We start from the raw sequence: 13184 nt of genomic DNA, 5'->3' as shown, positions 1-13184 counted from the left end.
ACATAGACAGGTCAGCCCACCCTTAGCACAGCAAAGGTCCATAGTACCAGCCCTCCCTTTCTGGCCCCAGAAAGCAGAATCCTTGGCATCCATGCACAGAGATAGTCATGGCCCTCCTTTCCTAGTGAAGAGATTAGGCATGGTGCTGGAAGGTGCCTCTGACAAAATCAGAAAGATCATGTCAGCCTGAAGAAGGAAGCCTGCACAGCCCTGCCCCGAAAATGCCTCTAGCAACAGGAGTTTGAAGCATGGCCTCTCTTTTCTCACACAGCAGGTCCTTCTGGGAGTATTGTCTCCAGCAGAAACTTAAAACTCCAAATCCTCCTAAGTAAGACTTCCTTCCAGATCAACGTTTTCTATGCCTGTGACCTGCCTTTAGTAGCCAGCACTTTATTTCTCCAATCACAAAGTAAGATGACAGAGTATTTTTCTGTTAAATACCTGTAGATGTTGAAGTTACTGGAGAGGGAACCGATGGTGTATGCTCACTTGTTGTGGAATGGATGTGTACAGGCGGGGTGGTAATTTCTGTTGAAGTCCTGGTTGTAGTGGTGGTGGGTACTGTTGTCTTGGTGGTGGTTGAAGCTGGAGTGTGTGGTATAGTAGGTGTAATTGTAGGCCCACAAGGAATTTCCTGCCACTCACAACAGTTTACTCTGATTTCATAATTATAGCAAAGCTGCCACATAGTAACATCTTGCTCATCATTTTTACAGATTAATCCATATGTAACATTACACTCTACTTTCTGACCAAGGTCATCTAAGCTCACATCAGGTTTATCCTTAGCCCTGCATTCTATTTGTTCAGGAGCTGTACATATTTTGTTTCCATGGTTTCTTATTTCATCATATGTTTCATAGTCACCACCACCTTCTTCAGGTTTACTAACATCAAACCACTCAGTCCAATCACAGATTAGTCCAAAACATGGAGCTGCAAGAAAAGACAGAGATTTCAGAGTTTACAGAGAACATCCTGAGAAGATCCATTTTTTATTTTCTTCCATTCAGGACTAGAGAAGTGCATTGCAATTTGTCATCTTTCCAAAGAAAAGAGTTCTAAAATCAGTTCTGTATTACCAGGTCTTCATACTGGAAGTTTTGCATCAAAGTAAAATCACCAAGTGGAAGCCTTTAAAGGTCCTTCTCTCTATACTAATGACACTTTTGAAATTATAAAAAACTATTCATTTTTGTTTAAAATATGTTTTTTTGTAGTAATTGTCTTTAATTTACTCTTCTTTAAATATTCATTTGACATTTTTAACAACTTTGGTTTGTATTTATAACTTACTTGTAGTTTCTGGATGGCTTGTAGTGGTAACTGAAATAGAAAAAAAAAGAGATTATAATTTCAAAAGAAATAAAATAGTATATTTTTTTCTGACACTCTTGACAATACTTCTACTATCCCATTAGGATATTGAAAAGCTAGCATGGTTTTTCAGAAATAGGAAGGCACCCTGTACATTTATATTTAAAATTTCTTTCATAAGAAATAAATCAACTCAAAATGCTAAAAGCCTTTCTTAGTGTGGTGTGATAAAACAATCCATAAATATTGCTCTATCTGTGTCAACTATAATCCCATATGATTGTACATTCTGTATTTAAAATACTTTCCTTAAAGAAAGCAATTTTTAGATCACATCTGTATTAATGATTTACCTGTGGTGGTGGTGATGGTGGTGGTGGTGGTAAGAGTACTGGAAGGGAAGGAGGTTGAAATGGTTGTAGGTGAAGATGTTGGACAAGGATAGACATCACCAGGAACTACAGAACCATTTTCTGCACAAATGTACGTTATACACATGTCGCCATCCTGTACTTGTCCCACAATAGCACCCACTTCATAACTCGTTCCATTGATGACACAAGGACACCCTGCAAGAAAGAGCTTTACTGTGCAATTTTTCTACTACCATGTAAGAGGCAGAGGCAAAATATTTATGGACAAGAGAGCATTTACATGAGTCATGCATGTTTTTCAGAGATGTACCTGGAACTTAGATCTACTATATTGTGCTAATTTATCTTTAGATTTAAAGCAATGTTAGAACATATTTAATCAAGTCCTGCATAAAATGCCTGGTGGTACAGACTTAGAAAGTAGGTTTTAAAATGTTCTGAGAAAAATAATAATTGCAATTTACTATCTGACACTTTTTATATAATAACTACATGTTCAGGAAGTGCAACCTCTTGTAGCAAAATCCATTCGTTTGGATATGGGACATGGGGAGAAAGAATGAAGGGACATGAGAAAAAGGTTGAGCCAGAAGTACTAACAGCAAGGTTCAACAAAAGTGCTGCCGAATTTTCTTCAGTCACAACTTCCACTAGCACAGGAAAGAATTATTCTAAATCAATACTAAGTCTATTGTAGAGTCAGACATAGCAGCTCTATGCATTTTTTTCTTTTTGTTTCCAGAAAAACCCAAACGTTATTTACCTGGGAGTGGTTTACACTCTATGGATCCTGAGGGGACACAGATACTAAAAGAAAAATTTTCAAAAATTAGAATGTTGCTGATGTTTTATGACACCAGTTAGCAGAGTCAAGAGCACAGAAACATAGATATTTATCATCTGATCTTCATTCACACTACTGGATAGTTTTCTGGGCATATTTTCTAGTATTACCCACCATTTTTCTTTTAAACTAAGTCACTACTTTTAGTACAACATCTTAAAACTGCCATGAAACACTTTGTGTTGCCAAGTTGCAATACTGCAGTAACAACTGTTTTGCAGAGTGAACTTACAGCTAGATCAGATTATTCTCTGGTCACCATGTGGAGCCAGAGGTATAAGTGCTATCATTGCTAATACTCTAAGCATGAACAGTTGGGGCTCAACTATCTCTTTCGGGGCAAGAGTATTTCAGATTACAGTGATTCTGAAGTCCCAGTTCTAAGTGAGAATGCAAGGCAGAGTAGCCCCTCTCTTCCCAAAGAGTCGTGAGAATCTACAGGTTGTTTTAGAAGTTAATCCAGGTTTCATGCCATTATATAATTTATGACAGTTGACAGGTATAATTAGTGAATTTGCTAATACACTTATTGTAATAACACTACCAACCTGAAATCTGGATTATTATGGGTTTGGAAAATTATGAAATGCAAGAATATACCAGCTCTTCAGCTGAAGTTGCATCTGAGGCCCAGTAAAATAAACGAGGGGCTCAGCATACACAAATTATTTCCTGAATTAATGCAAGTAATTTTTATATACCATATTGTACAGTTCTCTTTTGTGGGTACTTCTTGCCCAGGGGGTATATGGATTCCACCTTCAATGTAACACCCACATTCATCTTCAGTCACACATTCCTTTGTCTCTTCATTATAAATAGGCTTGTCCATAGGGCATCTGGGGTAGCAACCTATTGATGACAGGTAGAACAGAATACAGGATGAAGAAAAAGTATAAAAAGTTAACTCAGTGATATGTTACCTTCTGAAGGTAAATTATTCTCACTGAATCAAGCATAGTGAAAGAAATCTAAAACTTCCCACTCAAATCAATCTGTGGACAATTAGTCTTTCCAAAAGACTTAAACAGTTCTCATTGATAATACTGGGGTGAGGAGGATTAAGTAAGAGGTTTTTTTATGAAAACTAGTGATGTTTTTTTTTCTTAGTTCAATACCTTGGAGAAATCCCTAATTTATACTCCTTTCCATGGGCAGCTAGTAATTTTAAGACAAAGAAACACCCCAATTCTTGTACAGATCACTATATCAAGAAAACTTTCATGAGGAATATGGAAGCAGATTCACTAACAAACGTTTTTCACTACATTTCTTGGAACATTAGACCTTGTTTATATACCTTATATACACCAAGTATCTCTATCTCAAACAAATAATTTATCTGTGCTTTTCCTTACCCTCGGGCAGTGATCCAAACTTCACTGCAAGGGATTAATCGACTGTCAATTCTCATTCCACTTCTCATGTAAATACACTTAAAAATATTATTCTGTTATTACTATTATATCTCCTTCCTCCAAATAAACTCCTATTAAGTCCAATTATTAATGACATGAAGTCCTGTTTATACTGTACTGGAGTTCTAAATAGCCTTTAAACTGAAGCACCACGTAATTAACTGGTACTTAAAAGTCACTTTATACTACCAGACTGTACTTAAGATGTCCTCACAAAAATAGGTGTGCTCTGTATTTCTATTGAAATTAAACAAAAATAATTCAGAAAGACAATTGGATATACAATAATCTGCCTTTTGACACTTCCCAAGCCTTTCTAATAATATAAGGCAATTTATTTTAAAACACAGAGGTTTATTGGGTTTTTAAAAAATATTTTGGTTCGGGATTTTTGTTGATTTTTTAGTAGGGGTTTTTGGTGGTGTTTTGTTTTGTTTTGTTTCTCTTGAGTTTCTGTTTGTTTGAGTTTTTTCTTTTAATTTTTTTACCAGAAGTTCAAAGCAAAGTCAAACTCAAGGCATTTCTTGCCAACCCCTAAACTGGAGATAAGTGCTTCCAGTCCAGACCAAAAAGGCTATATGGCTGAAAATATGGCTTTTTTCTCCAGCTTTACCATGTGGTAAGCCAGAAAATACTTGTAAAGTCTTTCAGATTCTTGGATCATTGCAGTCCCTTTCATGTGAAATTCCTGTTCCATTATCAACCACAAGGACTGTCACCTACTAATTTCGCATCTACAAATGAAATAGAATCTCCATTAAGAATCTGATCTATAGCAGCATCAGTATGTCTGCTATGAAAGATATTTATCTTCCAGGTACGTGAATGTTGCACATTAATCTAGTAAAGGCAAGATGATCTGATGCATAAAAAATGATAACTTTAAAAACCCCCAACTATCAGTGACTTGCTTCTTTGCCATATCAAAGATTTTCCTTTTGAAACACTTTAGCATGGGATTCAAAATAACCATGATGTAATTATATTGCATGTTTTGGGATATTATCCAAGCAGAGACCTAGTTTTATGTAACTATCACCCATTGACGTTAATAAATAATAAATTACATTATAGGAAACCTTTATGTAAGACTGGAGGCAAATTCAACACATCGGATTTAGGAACATCTCATCAAATTCACTGACTAGTCCATAATTATTAAAAGATACCTGAACAAAGTTATACAAAGCACAATATAAAATGGCAAGGAATTTATTACCTTCCAGTAATGGTATTGTAAAGTTGGTGCTGACATTATTGATCATCCTGCAGGTTGTGATATTACTGCCACAAGGCTCATAGTGCCAGTCACACTCATTGCGAGGGTTGTAGTAGTCACAGAATATCGCTGATGAGAAAAGAGAGAAGCTGGTTAAAAACAAGGTTGCCAGAATGCAGTTCTGAGCAGGCCTTTAAAGGTACAAGCTACATGAGTCTACAAGTTAAGCCAGCCAAATTTCTCTGGAGGTACAAGACCTGGACTTTTGCCTACTCTGCTTAAACTTACGATACATCAAAACACTGTTGCCCAAAATTTTCATTCTAAATATTCCAGCCACTGAGTAAAAATGCTTCAAATCATAAAGAAAAAAATTTTAAAAAATTATTTTGGCTTAAAATTAAGGGTATATTTCTGAGAGTATTTTTCTTCCATAGCTACTAGCAAACTCCTAAATATTTTTCCATTTTATACAAAATAGTTCCATCTTGCTGTATCACATAAGCTGAGAGTCCAAGAGGAAGCATATGAGACATTACGAATACAACTTAAATTCAGCTTAGACAGTTACAGAGAGAGGAAGGAGCTTTTGTAACTAATATATCAGAGATGAATGAAACTTAAAATTTTTTTCCACTGGCTTCTTACACTTAAAAACTCAAATTAGTCCAAATTCTGAATCTGACTGAATTTTTAAAATTAAAAAATTATTAATTTCTGCTACTTAGAATCTCAAAATTTTGACTTGAGCAAATTTTGGGCAATATTAATTTAAATGTTATTTACATTAATTTATGACGTACTGGTATGAGTATTAGCACCACTAATAGACACTACTTAACATACACAACACTGATTAGGTTCAGTGCTACAGCACAGGAGGGTTATATACTTTTTGCTAAAATCAAACTCTGAATAATTTGAAGAACTGAGAGAGAAGAAAGATAGCAGAGGAAGAGAAGAGAAGAGAAGAGAAGAGAAGAGAAGAGAAGAGAAGAGAAGAGAAGAGAAAGGAGAAGAGAAGAGAAAAGAGAAGAGAAGAGAAAAGAGAAGAGAAGAGAAAAGAGAAGAGAAGAGAAGAGCCAGGCTGAATAAAAGACAACTGAAATATACAAATTTACTAGCCCTGTTTTCTCCCTGATATGCTGAGAAAATAGATTTCACTGAGTAGCCAGCATGACCTTGCAGTGACTCTACTAATGATTTATTTGACTGGCTTTCTGACAGCAGCTAGAAAGGTACAGTTGTGTTTATCTGTTACTCACGGCAGATATCAGGAGTTCTCCAGAAAACACAGGCCTCAGCCTTGATACACTCCTGGGCATATGCAGCAACTGCAGAGCAGAAGCACTCGCAATCTCCACCGCTGTCACAAGAGCAGGCATCATGAACACAAGCTTCATAGAAAGGAAGTGGGTTCACCTGTCAGGGGAAGAAGTGATGCCTCAGTTCATCTCCAAATTAGTTTTCAAACTAATACATTTGAGGGCTCTTGATATATGGGAATTAAGCTGGGCAGGAATGAGCCTAAGAGTGTCTAAGAGTTACCAAATCACAAACAAACATTTGCAGGCTTGAAGCTGCTCAATATATTTTAGGGAATAATAGACTTAAAATAATACAGCTCCTTCAAAAGTTGTTATGACTGAAAAAAAAAGTTAGAGTCCTTGGCAGTGCCCACATTTTCTAACAGAGTTCCATTTTAGTGCTCTCAAAACCAAGTTGAATTGATGCCAGTGAAATCTTATCTTTCAGTAAGCTCTGCCAACCAAATGGTGAACAATGTTAGAAAGACTACATTCATAGCAAATAGGAAGCATATAATTTTGTGCCTGTCAGTTTTTGGAGTTTATCCAATGACATATTAAAAAAAGCTTTTTTTTTTTTGTTTTGTTTGAGACTGCAAGAGGAGAAACTTAGACTGGATTTTTGCTGCTGAAGTAAACCACATGGAAACATATAATAAATTAAATTAATACTTGTTTGTGACTTTTCCACCATGAGTTAAGAAAGAACTGTTGTTAATATTACTGTACTTCAGAAAAGAGACGAGAAATGAAGAGGAGTGCTCTCTGTGTGCTGTACTCTGGAAGCTGTGGGCTGTCACAGTGTTTGCTGCGGCAATTTGGAGGCACAGTACCAGCAGCTGTCTGTCTAAACTATGTGATGTCAGTGGTCTCCAAAAAGATCCTTTCACGGGTTGAATGTTACAAGAAGTAGTAGCCTCTTCAACAGCCACCTTTCAAGTTTAGTATGAATTTCCATCAGGAGATGGGTCTGATGATTAAGTACTTATATTACCAGAAATTCATTGTGCTGTCCCATCACCTACTGTCTTCTACAAACCTTGGAGTGACAAATTTTGAAGACTTCGCTCTGGATGATGCTGCATTCTTTCTCTGCCCAGGACTTCCGGTGTGGTTTCAGATCACAGGGCTTAATCTCTTCCGTGACATCTGGGCACATGGGAGACTGTTTCCAGGAATTTCCAAAATCCAGAGGATTAGACTCCTGCAGTCCACTCCTTGTTGTAAAGTCATTGTTTGCCTTGTCATCAAAGTTGCCACACAGACCACACACTTTGCCCTGGAAAATAAAATTGAGTTTTTAAATATACCATGGAAGTGAGAAACAGGCTCTGGTAAAGTAAGAGCAAAACATTGACATGAAAAATGACAAATGACTGTCTGTGTAAATGATGACTTTCCTCTTTACTGTCAAATCACTTGTACAGAAAATAAATCTTTATTTCTCCATCTTCAGAAAACTATTCAGCTGCCATATCTTCCCTCCCTGAAGTCAATTATATCTAGTGTATTTCCATATCTCTGTCATCATATCTAACTTAAAACATTAAAGGGTGCCCAAGCCTCTTACAGCTGAGAAGATTCAATTAATTCTCCATTCTTCTCAATTTATCATAACTCACCTATTAATATAAGCCTGAGGTAATTCATTTTTGCTCAAAGCTTTTTTTATTAAAAGTTTTTAACATAATGAGCACCGTTTCTTCATTCACAGAAAAGAAATGTCAGGGACCCATTTTTCTTGAAAGAAAATGTATCAATCTGCCCTCAACAGTGAATTTTTGGTAGTGTTATTTAAGGTCCACCAGTCCCCTCACAAAATGGTATGTCACTGTTTGTACAATGCCTCAAGCAGTACCATGGCCATACATTGCATAGGGAGTTTGGTTTTAACAGAGGGCTGAGATTGCATGGGGGTTTCCAAGCACATATGCGGTCAGTCCCTATTTCCTAAATTACTCTGGATGATTGACTATCAATACTCACAAACCCAAGAGTGCCTGAGATGTTTATCTCTATTGCAATAACATCCTATGCATTCTGTGCAATGCATTATGATAGACTGCAAGAAACCCCAGAAGCACTTCTGCAAGCTGTGATAGTAATAATGCAAGTTAATCATCAGTGCACAGAGGATATAGGAATTAGACATGGAGTCAGAATAAAAGAACATTTATGTTTCCTTGTCTATTCATAATACTACTTCAGAAAAAGACAGACAGGCACTAACTTTGTAATCAGGGCTCAGCTTGATGAAAACAGTAGTCTTCTTGTCCCAGATCAGCATCACACCATTGCTAGCCTCAATCACCAGGTACAGGCCGACTGTCCTGTTCCAATACTGTACATCATCACCAACATCTCGCTGAATTTCTTTGTAGTCTTTGTTCTCCAATTTCAGTTCAGTTTTCTGAAAGATAAAAAGGGAAGTATTGTAACACTAACTTCTATGATGAGACAAAATATTAGACACTTGTAACAATGCAACTCATTCTGAAACCAATAGCTCAAACTCTGGGACAACTTCCAAGATGGCAGAGAGTGGTGTAGCACTTCTGTTTGAGAGAGCTTTCATCACCTGAGAACCTACAGCTTTACAGAATAATTTGATAGGGCCTCTGATGTTTGTTACAGGTGCTTTTAGGGGAGTGACTTTGGAGCATTATTTTTTTGGTAATACTTGATTACTGAAATGTACTGACTATCATTACTCACCCCTAGGAACATTTTGATAGCCTTTGAGCAGGTGACTCCTGTAGTTCCACAAGGGACATTCTCTGTGATGATACTGAATGAGCCGCTGGAATTTTTGTCACCACAAAAGTCCTATTGAAAAAGAGAAAAAAAGGAACATGACAAAATTAGGTAGAATATTTCATTTTAGTTAAATCTCATAATAATTGCAATAATTTAAATCTTCACAATGTATAAATAGTTACTGCTTCTTCAAATGTGAGACCCTACATAAATATATTTTTACAGAGTCATATACACATACTTCTATTCACACATATAAACAGTAAATACAGTCTCAGCCTGGGAAAAAGAGTGGGACAATAAAACAAAATGAGGAACATATCTTTAAATATGTTTGAAGTTTCTAGGCTTAGAATTTGGATTTATTTCACAAATGATAGTTAGCTCTCACTATAACATAGTTCTGTTGCATATAATTTATGATATCTATATCTGAAAAAAAAAAAGCCACAGCTTGCCTGCACTGAAAATTTATCACACAACTTATCCTGGCAGAATGTGTGAACACCTCAGGAACAGTGATGGCAGGCAATAAGGAACGACAAAACCAAAGAGGAAAGTAGATTTTCAAGGCAATCAAATTCCATTTCATCCCTCCTGATGAGCATTACCTGAGTAGCCACATATTCACAGCTCCCATCAAAGTCATAGAATTTCCCATCGAAAGTGTTGTAATGGCCACTTCCATATATCATACAAGTCCCATAGCACACGTTATCAGTGCATTTCCAAGTCCCTTTCTGGCAGGTACTAGAAAAGAGCAGAAAAGTTGAATTTTTGGATTTCATCAAGAGTGTGCAGCTTGAAAAACTGCATAACAAACCAATATAATATGATATCATGTGATAATGTGCAAAATATCCAAGCCTCAACTTCAATTGTTTATCCTGTTTTTAAGCCTGTAATGTTTTTACTCCGTTCAGCTACAATCTTTAGATCTGATAGTATTTGTGTTTAAAAAATGAGTGAGTTTTCCCAACAAGAGGTGCCCACTGAAAACAGAGGTAACTACTACCCCCATATTTTCAGCAGAATCCGTATTTTCTCAGATAGCAATAAGTATTCCTAAAAATTTATGCTACTTCCAGTTTTTGCAGCCACTGTAGTACATAACCCTAGACAGGAACTATTAATATGCTGCATGGAATATATTCTAGAAGATAATATAAAATTATAACTCACCAGGTGTTGCAGTCCACTTTTATCTTCTCTCCAGAAGAATACCAGTCATTATTATGACTGCATGGGCAGTCCTTTTGTTCAACACAGCCTCCTCTGCCATCATCAAATAGACCTTGAGGACACACACAGCCTGAGACACACTCTGTCTGGAACTAAGGAATATAAGGAGAAATGGTTACCTTAGGATAAAGCACTGCATCTTAATTCCACTTCTTCACAAGCACTCTTTAAAAACTGCATTTGCAACCACACAGCCTAATATTGATTAGTTTTATAAGGCTCTTTTTTAATAGGTTTCTAATATTTTTCTTTTCTTTTTCACTTGGAAATTATGACTCTACTGAAGACACAGTAAAAGGAAAGAGGAGAGGGAAACCATAAGGGGAATCATAATGAAAATGGCAACAGATTAGTATCATTGAGGGGAAAAAAAGGGTAGCTTAAACCAAAGAGAAATAAACTGTTAGTTACAACTGTATTTGCTGTGTAGCACCATGTCATATAAAGAAAACAGAATAAAGAAAGCATGACACAAAGAGAAGCTGAATACATACATGATCAATTTGAGGAGTATGACAGCTAAGTTGTACAGGTGTTTGTGAAGTCCACTTTGAGGATGCATTGCAGTCAAAGTATGTCTTGTTAGAAGAACATTCTTTTTCACCTGAAAGGTACATTGTTGCTTTAGATCAATCAAGAAAAGGTAAAAGAAATGTGAGTGCAAGGTGGTAGTTTCTGAGAGAGAAATCTCAGTCTATCCTTATGAAAAAAATAGGCTCAGTGAAGAGAGAACAAAGTGAAAATGTGCTACTGAAAAAATCCACACAAAATAAGTAAGTGGAAAATTCAAAAGGGAAGTAGGTTTGGGTTGAGAGGTTGGTTATGGGTTTTATTCTAGTTTTGTTTATAGAATGTCACTTACTTCTCATTCTTATTTTCACTGAAGTGCACTGGATCTTTGCATTTCGGCAAACACTAGAAAAGTGAAGTAAGTAGAAATTAAAAAAAAAAAAAGCAAGCTCAATATCTGCAATTTAAGTCTAATGATTTGTTTATATAAATTTGAGAGTATTTATCAAAGATGTCCTGCATAATTTCTACTGAAATTTCAAGGTCAATTCTATTGAATCACACTCATGAATTTTTCGTTGGAGAAAAAGTGTAGCAAGATTTTAGGCATAACACACAGAAAAGGTTATGTTTTAAGGAATGACAGCTATTCTATAAATCCTTAATACTATGTTTTATGACAACTCAGGAAATAGATAATAATGAAACAAATAATGATAATTTAAGTCAAAGCCTCCATTTGGATACACAGTGTATTTTCATGCCTATTCAACTCATATGCTGCAAATTTGTTGACTTATATGCTTCTTCTGCTGGATGAGAGAAGGCATTTCACTGTTTATGGCAAAATATAACAGAATCATGAATGTTGTTTTCATAAAGCCTATGACACAGTAAATATATATCAAGGGGACCTTCCTCCAGTGGAAAACACAAACAATCTGTGTCCACTAGAAAAGGAAACAGGATGTCTAGCTGGCCTTTTATCTTCCTTTCACCCTTCTGTTTAACAAAGCCTTATTAACAGTGAAGCTTCAGAATAATATTTATCTGTGAAGGCCAGTACTCACACCTCCAAAGCAAGCCTTTTTTTTTGATAAATTGCATTGCAACAGGATTATGCTTTGCTCAGCACGGAGATGTTGTGAAATGCATTACAAATACTTATTAAAGTACAAAAAAAGCTAAGCACCTTACACCTAATAAGCAATTTTTTTAAGGGCTTTTTCCCCAGAAACAAAAAGCCAAAATAAAACATACCAGCGTTCTCCATCTTTTGTGAAATACTGGCCAGGTTCCAGGTATGATCCCTTGTAATAACATGGGCACTGGGAGATGGGCACACACTCATCCTGGTTATCCAAGTATGTATTGGGTGGGCAGCCACAGCCATCCACAGGAGCAAAGTCTTGCAAGCAATACTTTTCGCCATCAGCAAGGGAACGACAGGTTTGCTGGCACTTTGTAAGATTGTAAAGGAAGACTTGATTTCCTGGGCAAGAAGATGCTTCGCTACCTGGAGGGAAAAAACCCAAACTGATAAATAAGGGATGCAGGATGGACAATTTGGCCTTGACATTTCCATTTTGATTTCTTTGGCTGTGCCAAATGTAAGGATAAAAACATTCCCTTAGGTCTGATTAAAGTACAAAAATATCAGAAGTCACAAGTAACACTGACCTAACTTTACCTTTAAGTTCAACTTTAAGTTGAAGACTTATTTTTAACTGCTACTAATAGTTTCTACTTTCATACCCCTACTTGTTTCACATACTGATAATCAGATAGAGAGCACAAGACAATAAACTCCTAGTCTCAAACATACTGAACTGTTGATGAAAAGCAAGAATAATGAGAAACAAAGACATTGATAAACAAATGAATGGTAAAAGCCTTGATGGCTGGGATTCCATTAGTAAATGGAATGATATTAGCTAAACTGAGGAAAGAAGGTGAAAGTTAAAAATATTGCCTTCTACTTTTAAGTTTGTCATGGTCAAATTATATCTGAAGAATATAACATGAATTAATAAACATTATAAGCATTGTCTCTTTTAGGTCCATTAGACATTTCTAAGGTACTCCAAATCCCATAACATTGAGATCACTGACAACCAAATCCAGAGAGAGCCTGCTTTCTCATGGTTAATTTTTTCCACAGGGATTACTGATCCACTACTTACTGCAGACACTCTT

General features: G+C 36.2%; 1 protein-coding gene across 1 annotated transcript in view; it reads right to left on the bottom strand.

The window, feature by feature from the left end:
* Positions 1-441: 441 nt before the first annotated feature.
* LOC103613112 (mucin-2) overlaps positions 442-13184 on the bottom strand; it is a gene marked incomplete at its 3' end in the record, with an annotated part of 24866 nt that continues 12123 nt past the window's right edge. Inside the window, exons 15-30 of the mRNA XM_017730575.1 lie at positions 13168-13184; positions 12249-12504; positions 11341-11393; positions 10973-11082; positions 10419-10570; positions 9848-9986; positions 9195-9305; positions 8710-8889; positions 7519-7758; positions 6438-6594; positions 5173-5301; positions 3237-3387; positions 2455-2498; positions 1671-1886; positions 1297-1326; positions 442-936 (exon numbers count right to left, since the gene is read on the bottom strand). The exon at positions 13168-13184 is cut by the window's right edge and continues 113 nt beyond it. Of these exons, the coding sequence (XP_017586064.1) occupies positions 442-936; positions 1297-1326; positions 1671-1886; positions 2455-2498; positions 3237-3387; positions 5173-5301; positions 6438-6594; positions 7519-7758; positions 8710-8889; positions 9195-9305; positions 9848-9986; positions 10419-10570; positions 10973-11082; positions 11341-11393; positions 12249-12504; positions 13168-13184 (2480 nt within the window). The remainder of the gene's footprint in view (positions 937-1296; positions 1327-1670; positions 1887-2454; positions 2499-3236; positions 3388-5172; positions 5302-6437; positions 6595-7518; positions 7759-8709; positions 8890-9194; positions 9306-9847; positions 9987-10418; positions 10571-10972; positions 11083-11340; positions 11394-12248; positions 12505-13167) is intronic.

The sequence above is a fragment of the Corvus brachyrhynchos genome, unplaced genomic scaffold, assembly GCF_000691975.1.
Source record: "Corvus brachyrhynchos isolate BGI_N302 unplaced genomic scaffold, ASM69197v1 scaffold1133, whole genome shotgun sequence".
Classification (NCBI taxonomy): domain Eukaryota; kingdom Metazoa; phylum Chordata; class Aves; order Passeriformes; family Corvidae; genus Corvus; species Corvus brachyrhynchos.
Note: the sequence above shows the minus strand (reverse complement) of the source record. Positions and strands in the feature narration are given on the sequence as shown.